This window comes from Sinocyclocheilus grahami, unplaced genomic scaffold, assembly GCF_001515645.1.
Source record: "Sinocyclocheilus grahami isolate Dianchi unplaced genomic scaffold, SAMN03320097.WGS_v1.1 scaffold235.1, whole genome shotgun sequence".
Taxonomy (NCBI): Eukaryota; Metazoa; Chordata; class Actinopteri; order Cypriniformes; family Cyprinidae; genus Sinocyclocheilus; species Sinocyclocheilus grahami.
The window spans coordinates 227,955-239,863 of NW_015505414.1; the positions used below are offsets into that span (position 1 = coordinate 227,955).

Genomic DNA, 11,909 nt, shown 5'->3' on the forward strand with positions numbered 1-11,909 from the left:
TCTCTCTCTCTCTCTCTCTCTCTCTCTCTCTCTCTCTCTCACACACACACACACACACACACACACACACACACACTATTTTCAAACAGCATCCCAAGCTTGTAACGCACATGTTATCAGTCACACCATATCCTACATGACTACTAAACATTACAAATTATTAGGGCTGCCACTTACGACTTTTTATTTAGATTAATCTGTCGACTAATTTATTGATTAATCATTTAATCTAAACCATTAATTTCCCACAAAAAATCATCAATTTTACTTAAGAATATTTTATTAAACTATATTTTATTAAACCAAATGAAATCCAAATTTCTATGAAATCCTTTTTTTAAAGCAAAAGTAAAGTGAAACATAGAGTGCAAAAGGCAAGTGTCCATCTCATAGTCCAAATCACTGAAATCAAAGTTCAGTATTATAGTGTAAGAATGACAACATATCCACGTGTTCTAGTCTACTAATAATACAATTATAATAAAAAAAACACTTTTTAAAGGAGTATTTTAACAGAAATGTTATTTACCAGAATTGATTTAGGAGAAAAATTTAAATGTGCAGTATTTCTTGGAAAAAATAAGTATTTCTATATATATATATTTTTAAATAGAATCAATTAATTGGAGATGCTTTTGATTATTAAAATTGAATGGAACCATTAAAATGGAATCCAGAAAATAATGGAAAACAGAATTTGGTAAAGATAAAACTGTAAAACTCAATTAATTAGACAGGCTTTTTGATTAATAAAATTGTATTTAACCATTAAAAAGAGTATAGAAAAATGTAAATAGAAAAAAACTGAATTTGGAAATAAAATGGATTTCATAGGGCCCTATAATTATAATAATTTTTTTGTGGTAAGAAAAATAGATGTAAGTGAACAATAGCCTTTAAAATTACTTAAAATACATATATAATAGCAATGAGGCAATAATAATTAGTTCAAATAAGTATCAAAAGCAAGAAATCATATGGTTTTATTGAACAAAACGGTTAAAATACATAATGTATTATAAACAATAGAGCTAATGTCCATTACACATTACAACAGAGGCCTTGCAGGGTGCGCCAACGGCCTGATGATTATTTTTACACATTGCTGTGCATTCTAATACTTGTTTAATATTGACCAAGCACCATTTAATTAAAATGTACACTTAATCTTTAATATTTGGCCTTTTCTTTAGGACAGAAATGCTATAGCCACTGTAATTAAAAGAATATGTGAACATCAAAACGCGTAAACTCAGAGTGAGGGTTTGAGCTTTTATTTTGAAACCGCGATGTATTCTCCTGAGTTTGCATAGATTTATAAATTATTTACCTTACAAATCTGATGAAATGGCGCACGTTGCGTTCCCAGATGAACATTAACGTTAATCCAAACTCACAACAACATGCAGAGATGGAGTTTAAGATGCTCCACACATGTAAATGATAACAGTTCCTGTGGAACTACTGTGAACGGAGCCGCTGTGTGAAGCACGTACTTAACCTACACGCATGTAAATAATTAAAGCGCATATACTGTATTAGAACTGCATCGCATATAATTATTTCATTAAATCGTAGCATTTGTGAATTCACAATTATGCTTAATTATGATTTTTAAATGTGTTTAATATATCATGCAGCCTTGGGAAATGGTCTAATAATGTGTTTTATGCGCCACTTCCGGTATTTTGCCGGTTAGTCATCGCAAGCAAAAGGAAGTCGATGATTTTTAAAAATCGAATAGTCAAATAAAATCGACGAATCGTGACAGCCCTATAAATTATATATAATTTTATTTAAAATAAAAGGAAAATAAAGTGAGTTGAATCCAAGCAGCTGTAAAAGATTTTAGAATAGTTTTCTGCATCCTTCTGAAGGCACTCCACCTGTGGTTGCGGTGTTGCTTTTACCATTTAAACATGTGAATTACTTACAAACAAAATATTTAGCGTACCGTCTCTGAAAATATCAACAGTGATTGATTAGCCTTTAAGTATTGTAGACATCATTACTAAGCGAAGCGAAATTTGCTGAAATATCCACAACATACAGTAAGAGCGAATGGTTTATCTGTTGATCAGATGTGTGTCAACAGCTGCGTTTCCTTACTATAGCAACAGTAGATCAAACAATCATTATAACCCCCCCCCCCAACTTTCATTATGTCGTGATAACGAGAAAACAACTTTTATGTCGTGATCTCGAGAAAATTAAGTCGTGATAACGAGAAAACAACTTTTATGTCACGATCACGAGAAAATTAAGTCGTGATAACGAGAAAACAACTTTTGTTATGCCGTGATCACGAGAAAATTAAGTCGTGATAATGAGAAAACAACTTTAGTTGTCGTGATCACGAGAAAATTAAGTCGTGATAACGAGAAAACAGCTTTCGTTGTCGTGATCACGAGAAAATTAAGTCGTGATAACGAGAAAACAACTTTCGTTGTCGTGATCACGAGAAAATTAAGTCGTGATAACGAGAAAACAACTTTCGTTATGTCGTGATAACGAGAAAATTAAGTCGTGATAACGAGAAAACAACTTTCGTTGTCGTGATCACGAGAACATTAAGTCATGATAACGAGAAAACAACTTTCATTATGTCATGATAATGAGAAAATTAAGTTGTGATCACGAGAAAACAAGAAAGAAAATTATTAATAATCCATGGCCTTTTAGGACTTCCGTACAAAACAGTGATAGTGTGAAATATTTTCTATTTTAAAATGTAGCATCATTACTCCAGTCTTCAGAAATCATACCCACTATAGTAAATAATGTAACTTGTGTACAGAGGTTAGCTAATCCTAACCACATACAGTAGAACATAATATGTTAACCATATTACAGTGAGATCAAGGTCATAAAAAAAACTTAATGATTTTTTCCCCAAGAAACTTTGACTAAGATTAGTGGACTCAGGGAGGGAAATGTTAAATGCAGAATCTGCCCTTTAAATGTTTTCCATCCCAAACAAAACTATATCACTTTCGAGGCATGGACAGACAGTCAGCACTTGCATCACGATTCTGCAGAGTATATCTGCAAGGAGATTCTACCCATAATCTGATTATTTTTTGGGTGTAATATTCTGATAACATCCTGTATCTGCTCTGCTTTAATCTTGCGGCGGTCCTGTGGGATTTATCAGGGGCTCTGCACACCCGTATGATTTGATCAGAATTTGTGATGTGTGTGTTGAGTTGAGGGAACGTATAGGTAGCAGGGCTTGTACAGATCAGGTCTTGAGATGCCGGAGTTTCCTCTGGCCTCTGTCCACACTCATGTGCTGCTTTCTACATGCTGCCAGCGGATTGGACGGCTAAAGAGGCTTATCTCCTCTGAGCTCCGCTTGGCCTCAGATGTTGCCACACACGCCTCCTCCCAAAACCGTGTCTTATCCTAAAGCCATTGAAGCTTTTATTTTGTGGAGTCTTAAACTTCTCTTTCATTGATGAAACTCGGGGTCAATGTGAAAAATACAGTAGTTCTAAGAGAGAGTAGTTCTGTATCAAGAAACATTGTCATAATTATTATTATCAGTGTTGAAAACCGTTTTGGCTGTTTTGTGTTTGTGGAAATTGTGAAACACTTCCAGATTCTTAAAGGAAAAAATAAATGAATTAATTAATTAATATAATACAAATAATAATTATTTTTATTTTTATTCAGCAAGGACCTCTAAAATTGATCAAAAGTGACAGTGAAGACATGTATAATGTTTAAAAAAAATATATATATTTCAATTTCAAATAAATGCTTTTCATTGAAAAAAGCATCAAAGTTTCCACAAAAATATTATGCAGTAAAAAATGTTTTCAAGATTGATAATAAGAGCCCTTATTAATAGTTGAGCACTAAATCAACATATGTTGTAACAGTAATGTTTCTTTTGGGTTTGCTGATATCATGTCACAGAATGACTCTTAAATCTTTGTTTAGTCATTTAATTGTGACATCACTTCCTCAAGAGCTGATATGTTTGGATGTGTCAGGTCATGCTGGGTGGGACGGGGCGAGTGAGGGGAGATTGTTTCTCTGTAAACCTGTGACTAAGATGGGATTTGAAACGGTGATCTCACAGCTCTTTTACTTGGAATAAAAACTCCTCAGCATGCTTTTCTAAAAAGCTACAGTAAATGCAATAAATAATGGATAAGGGAATACATTTAACCCATGTGTTTAAAAGAACAATCTATGTATATGCTGTGTTAGGTTCTGATAACCTCGCCCGCTGTGGTGCTCTGGAGAGTCTGGTGGAGAGCAGCGTGCTGGATGACACCTGGGACGACAAAGCCCCAAACAGAATGAGCACCATTCGTTTCATGGAGGACGATGAGGATGAGGATGACGAAGGGGTGAGGAAGAAGGAGGCTCTGCTAAATGTATTATACATTAGTCAACATTTGAAGTGGATCAAAACCTTTCACCAAAGTTGTCCTGAAACCTAAAACCAAAATGTGAAATGTGTTCTTGTCTTAGGACAACTTTGATGCACTTTTTTGATCCACTTCAAATGTTGACTACAGTATGGTATTTTGAAAAAGTGATATCGAGTGCTTATTTTAGCAGAGTTTGTGGTTTTTAGTCCTTGTCTGTATGTCTATAGATGACCTCCACCTAACCTTTAACAGATTATGCATGATATTTGTTTCCTAATAAAGTTCTCACTGAAATTAAAAAGCCCTCCTTAGATTATGAATGGATTACTTGTCATCAACTATCAATAGCTAGTGGAAAACCGTGGGATTAATACTGCACAGGATACATTTACTGTATGCTTACTTAATTTTTTTTAAATAGTGTGCGAAACAGTTGGCCTGTCCCAATGCCCAAACTTGCACTTGTCTATTTGTATGCTGTATTTCAAGTTTTCAAGTGGATGTGAAGACCGCAAGGCTTTGCTTACTCAGTGGGACACACCTACAGGTGCATCTCAATAAATTAGAATGTCATGGAAAAGTTCATTTATTTCAGTAATTCAACTCAAATTGTGAAACTCGTGTATTAAATAAATTCAATGCACACAGACTGAAGTAGTTTAAGTCTTTGGTTCTTTTCTTTTTTTCCACACTTTTTCCTTTCACCCAACTTTCTGTTAACATGCTTGGATACAGCACTCTGTGAACAGCCAGCTTCTTTGGCAATGAATGTTTGTGGCTTACCCTCCTTGTGAAGGGTGTCAATGATTGTCTTCTGGACAACTGTCAGATCAGCAGTCTTCCCCATGATTGTATAGCCTAGTGAACCAAACTGAGAGACCATTTTGAAGGCTCAGGAAACCTTTGCAGGTGTTTTGAGTTGATTAGCTGATTGGCATGTCACCATATTCTAATTTGTTGAGATTTGTGAATTGGTGGGTTTTTGTTAAATGAGAGCCAAAATCATCACAATTAAAAGAACCAAAGACTTAAACTACTTCAGTCTGTGTGCACTGAATTTATTTAATACACGGCTTCACAATTTGAGTTGAATTACTGAAATAAATGAACTTTTCCACGACATTCTAATTTATTGAGATGCACCTGTACAGCATAGAGTTGTAAAAATGTATTTACAATAAACCTATAAATGTTGTTCTTTATCCATCAGAAATATGTCTTAATGTTTCATGGGGCATCTTAAAATGCTTTGAAGGGTGTCGTAACTAGGGATGCACCGAAATGAAAATTCTTGGCCGAAGCCGAAACCGAACAAAATGAAACACTGGGCCGAATACCGAACACAGTTTTTCGAGTTTTTTCCCCCCATGTATTTTGCTAATTTTTTCATCATTGCACAAATTAAATAGCCAAAATGTGCTTTTACTGTTTTGTCTTGCTTTTCAAAGAAAAAATCAATTACAAAACAACAATTTAAAAATATTTAACACTGAACATTTTTTTTACATTCTAGCAGACACTATACCACAATTGAACTTAAAATTATTATTATTATTATTATTATTATTGTCTTTTTATTTTATTTTACAGAACAACAGTAAAATTAGTTCTTGCTTTTTCTCAACCTCGACCTCAATGCTTATTTTTGTTGACAGCAGATTTATAAATGAGTCTCAGTACGAATGCGTAGCATGTATCGCATTATCACATGCCTTGTCAAAATTCATAAAAATGTGACTGAGCAACTGACGAGTAACAGTGTTTCAGTGCAGATTTTCCTCGAGTTTTGGACTTTGAATCCTGGTTAACAAGCAGATCCGCTGCGAGCTCGTGCAGCGCTGTCAATGCGTGCGTGTATTAGAAAACATAAACAATTAGTAAATAAACTGCAGAACGTTAAGTCCATTTCGCAATTTCAATCATCATACAGTAACCAGCAACAATCACCCCTTCCTCTTCTCATCGAAGACATGCGATGCAGTCCTAAACAGTCTCTCGCTGTCGGTGCTTGTAAAGATTTTTGTGTCTTTCTCGGACGCTTTTAAATGCTTCCACACTGCTGACATATTTGTTGCGTTGCGCCTCTCACTCTGCTCTGGTTGCTATTTGATCGCGTCACATCATTGTTCGGTATAGTTTATTCGGTCTTTTCGCTTATTCTATTTTCGGCCGAATAATTTCGGTTGCCGAACATTCGGTGCATCCCTAGTTGTAACGGGAAATGGTGAATTGAATGGCCTCCTCCACCGTTCTTTTTCTTTCTGTTTCTCAGAGAACACTGTTGCGGCGGGCCACGCCACACCCCGGCGAGCTGAAGAACATGAAGAAGGTGGCCGAGAGCATCCGAAAGGACATGAACGCCGCCAAAGGCCTGGATTCCAACAAAAACGAGGTCAATAACGCTGTGGACCGAGTGACCACGTCTGTGTGACCGCTTTTACTCCGAGATGTCTCTTACCCAGTATGTCTCTCCCTGAAGCCCCCGCAGAGCCATTCCTCACTGTTTTCTGATCACCCTTTTGCTGTCCTGGGACCACCAGAGCCCTTTTTCCAGCCCTGCTAACTTCATCTGCTCCTGCCCTGTGTCAGGGACGAGTCCTCACCACATGGTGCCTTCTTTTCTAAAGACCTCCAGAGCAATAACCTGCAAGGGAATGCACATTTTTACCAGTGCTCTTCTTTGACACACAAAATAAGTCTTAGCATCAATCTGTCGGAATCTTTAATATAGAAATATGAAATATATGCTCTATTTTTTTAAACACTGGGTGCATTTCTTTCTTTTGGTGATACATGGAGCCCAGGCATTTTTGGACCTACTGATTTTAAAAATGATTGAATAGTTGCTTGTGAATATTGACACTTTTATATGTGTGGCAGCTCAGGTGGTGTGATTTTTAAAAACAACAACAACAAAAAAGACGTGTAGCCAGTTTCTTAATCCGTGAACTTTCCCATCACTTGGACTTCATTTCAGGATTCAAAAGCATTTGAACAAAGTGGCAGATTTTTTTATGTCATACATGGTTAATTCTTATTTGAACATGAGGGGGCAGCTTTGTATTTCATTGTCAGGCTTCTTCATAACCCATGCAGTTTTCATTGTGTGTAAAGGACATGTTAATAAAAGGGCTAATGCGGTTAAGGACCATGACCTGAAATACTCCGACATGTGAACCGAAGAGGGTTAATGCTGTCCGACAGACCAGCACTGTGCTTTACTACGCTAAAATTAATTTAGTAACCTGACTTCTGCTGCAGTTCAAATGTGCTTCCAGCTTTTTAAAAAAAGCAGGTACAATAAAACTCTTTTGTAATTGAGGTAAGGGGAGTTAGTTCTTGTCTTTTGCTTTGGTTTAGGTGAGCAGTTTTTCCCTCCAAGTGCCAGAATGCACTTTTACAAGCAATGCTATCAAAATTTTATATGTATATGGTACACTACGGACTTAATTTTACATTGTATGTTTTCATTTGTATTCCAAGAAAGACATGGCTTTTAATGTTGATTTGTATTTTTTAATTATTTCTTGTAAATGAAGCTGCACAGAAAACAATCGTAAGCAGGCGCTGTTTCTGGGCCAATACGATTATGACTTTAACCACTGAAATAATAAAATGATTTCATGAAAGCAAAGGTTATGGTTCATTATTTATACATAGATTTAATATGAAACAAAAATCCTACAGGTGTCTTGCCAGTGAATTTGTTCTTTTCGCAATAATGTTAAAGGAATAGTTCAGCCAAAAATGAAAATTCTGTCGTTATTTACAGAATTACATGCTCTTCCAAACCAAACCTGTAAGCTGTTATTTCTTAGTTATTTTTTTCCTGTGACTCTTTCAGTCTTTTTCTATCACTGATTTATTATCTGAAGCGTCAGCCCGTTGTTTGTCCACCCTTGCTTGTTTTCTCCCACTCAGCTACCTCACTGTTTCCTCTGCTCGCATATGTGGCTTTTTCTTTATTGAACATGGAGTTGAAGATTTTGTTGTGTGCTGAACATTTATAAATGATTTTTATCAATATATAATCTCCATTCCAAAATGATTGTAATACTCAGACATATAGTTCATTCTGTTACTGAAACACTGGAATGCATATTGTATGCTGTATATAAATAGAGATGTATGGGCTGTACATTCAATTCAAGTGCGCTTTTCACGATACAAATCATTGCAAAGCAACTTTACAGCAAATTAAGTTTCTACAATATTTAGTGGTAGCTTATCAGTGGTGACTGTCAGTTAATGTACATATGGCAGAAATGTATGGAAAAATCAATTAAAGACATAATGAAACAGATTATTAACAGCAATTATTATATGATGCAATCAAACTTATAGCAAAATGTGGTAGTTCTGTATGTTGTTTCAGGGTTGGCATCATCTGAGGTCCTCTGAGGGGTTGGCAACATCTCTTCTCAGGTGTTCTGGATCCAGACTGAAGCTTGTGTAAATCCTAGTTACATCCCGTGGCAAAAACAGAGAAACAAATAGAGACATAATTAGCGTAGCTGCTCTTCCAACCAAGCAAAATGCGTTTGTTTAACCCAAGCTAAAGAATAATAATGTGCATTTGATCAGATATAACTGCAGTACAAGATTATGAGATGCATTATTTGAATGCTTGGCCAAAGAGATGTGTCTTTAATCTAGATTTAAACAGAGAGAGTGTGTCTGAACCCCGAACGTTATCAGGAAGGGAATTCCAGAGTTTGGGAGCCAAATGCGAAAAAGCTCTACCTCCTTTAGTGGACTTTGCTATCCTAGGTACTACCAAAAGTCCAGAGTTTTGCGACCTTGGGTAGCGTGATTAATTGTAGCATGGTAGAAGACTAGTTAGGTACGCAGGAGCTAACCCATTAAGGGCCTTATAGGCAAGTAATAATATTTTGTAACTGATACAGAACTTAATAGGTAGCCAGTGCAGAGACTGTAAAATTGGGGTAATATGATCATATTTGACCTGGTAAGGACTCCAGCCGCTGCATTTTGGACCACCTGTAGCTTGTTTATTGAAGATGCAGGACAACCACCTAGCAGTGCATTATAATAGTCCAGTCTAGAGGTCATGAATGCATGGACTAGCTTTTCTGCATCAGAAACCAGTAACATGTTTCGTAACTTGGCAATGTTTCTAAGATGGAAGAATGCTGTTTTTGTAACATGGGAAATATGTTTTTCAAAAAAAAAGTTGCTAATATAACACCCAGATTTTTGACTGTAGAGGACATATGGAACAAGATTTGGAGGTTGGTTTATAATACTACAAGAACACTGGTAATGACTTTCTCTTTCAAATACATGCTGCCTTCTTTCATTGTAGAATCCTCACATCTGGTTCTCCAGCTAGAGACTCATGTGCTTGTATTCTTGCTGTTGTGCCACAGGGTGCTGGTTAGATTTTCTTTCTTTTCTTCCCAAAACAGAACTGCATGGACTAGTTCATTCTCTCTCTCTCTCTCTCTCTCTCTCTCTCTCTCTCTCTCTCTCTCTCTCTCAAAAAAGACTGCGTTTCTAGAGAAAACAGTAATCCCCCAGGTGCAAATACAGAGGAAGATGCTCTCTTTAAGAACAGTGTGCATTTTCTGCTAAATTCTTAAATATTTACCGACAAAGTTTAGCAGGTAGAGGATGATTAATGAAATAAGAAATTAATAGAAATAATATGAATATATAATATTCATGTCATTTTAATGATGCATTTTAATTTTTTTCAATAAGGTAAAATACTAAATCAAATATTCTATGTATGTATTTAGACTATTTAGATAAATACGGCTATGTCAGATAACAGAATCCCAGTCTGAATTGCACGATATAGTTCTATGAGCTGATTAAACTCTTCCTGAATTGATGGGATATCATAATATGATTCCAACTGATTTATGATGAAGAATGAATATATTTGAAATGTGCATTTAAGTTGTGTAATAATTAAATACGGAATCTCTGAATTATAGTTATTAAAATAGTTCAGAGATGAATGATTAAGATTAAAAATGTATAAATAAGATTGAGATTTAAATATGCGGAATTTTAAAACTGGGTAAAATCATTAGACTCCAGTCATATCAGCACGAAAGCGGTTTTGTTTTGCACAGAGCAGTTTGACCTGTTATGGTAAAGACTGCAATTTCTATAAAGTCCAAGATGAACAGCATAACAAACAAAATGCACACACGATACTCGGCACTGAACAAATGTTGGAGACGACTTATAATGGGGTTTTTCAAAAAACTGTTTTTTAATGATCCAGGTGTCTGGATCTCAGTGATGAAGTCATGATATACTTTTAGCATCAAGTACCAGATTATAGTGGTCTGCTGCATCGTCTGAAAATCAGTACAGTACCTAACTGAAAAAAAAAAAAAAAAATTTTTTCATTATATAAAGTGTTAAATTGGGTATCGATTATTACTGTTGCAAATGGATGCATGATATATTAGATTTTAAGCTATTCATAATTCTGTTTATATGACCATTCAGAAATGCATGGTGGGAGTATGAACATGAGATTAATCTATACCATGTAGAAAAACATGTTTTCTAGCTGCATGCTATTAATTAGAAATGTCACAAATCCTTGCAAGTCTGATGAGTGCTCAGACATTGTGCTTGTCATGTTTCTTCATGAAACAGCTGCAGTCTCAATAAAGTTTAATTGGCAAGGTGGAGATTGAGTGCTTTCTGATCGCTAAGGTAACCTGATCAGTTGGACTGTAGACAGAAACAAGTGATGTTTCTTAGAAAGGAAATTAAATCAATCAAAAGGCCCCTTGAGGCTGGACGTTATGGTGATTTTATCAGAGGAAGGGGTGTTATAAGATGAAGGCAATATGATAAAAGACACCGAATTTAATTAGTTTGTTTATGAATGAGTGAAAATATTCACATGCAGAGGGTCACAGGAGGGTCTCTAGGTGATACAGTCCAAACTGAATTACTATTATTACTAAAACATTTAACTCTTCAATATGTTCCAATATGTTGAAAAAAACAGCATATGCTGGTTAGGTATTATGGTATTTGCTGGTTTATGCTGGTCCTTTTGCTGGTTTATGCTGGTCATGTGCTAGCAAAGGACCAGCATAAACCAGCTTAAACCAGCAAAGAACCAGTTTAAACCAGCAAAGAACCAGTTTAAACCAGCAAAGGACCAGCTTAAACCAGCAAAGGACCAGCTTAAACCAGCATCCCAGCGTCAAAACATACCTAACCAACATATGCTGTTTTTTTTCAGTCTTTTATCATCTTGCTGGTGTTGTTGTTTGTATATGTATGTGTATATATATATATATATATATATACACACACACACATATATATATTCAGTTTTTTAATGACATGCACACTTCAGTTGCAGGGTGATGTCTTTTATCATCTTGCTGGTGTTGTTGTTTGTATATGTATGTGTGTATATATATATATATATATATATATATATTATAGCCCTATATATATATGTCGTTTAAAAAACATACGCACATATACACACGTTTTATTTAAATTTGTAGGCTATAC

At 35.5% G+C, this 11,909-nt stretch overlaps 2 protein-coding genes across 2 annotated transcripts in view; both read left to right on the forward strand.

Annotated features, from left to right (window-relative positions):
• LOC107597704 (leucine-rich repeat-containing protein 1-like) overlaps positions 1-8,493 on the forward strand; it is a 69,855-nt gene extending 61,362 nt beyond the window's left edge. Inside the window, exons 13-14 of the mRNA XM_016288871.1 lie at positions 4,219-4,361; positions 6,658-8,493. Coding sequence (XP_016144357.1) covers positions 4,219-4,361; positions 6,658-6,816 — 302 coding nt within the window. The 3' untranslated portion in view covers positions 6,817-8,493. The remainder of the gene's footprint in view (positions 1-4,218; positions 4,362-6,657) is intronic.
• Positions 8,494-11,213: 2,720 nt separating this feature from the next.
• Positions 11,214-11,909, forward strand: part of LOC107597719 (uncharacterized) — a 10,474-nt gene continuing 9,778 nt past the window's right edge. Inside the window, exon 1 of the mRNA XM_016288889.1 lies at positions 11,214-11,219. Coding sequence (XP_016144375.1) covers positions 11,214-11,219 — 6 coding nt within the window. The remainder of the gene's footprint in view (positions 11,220-11,909) is intronic.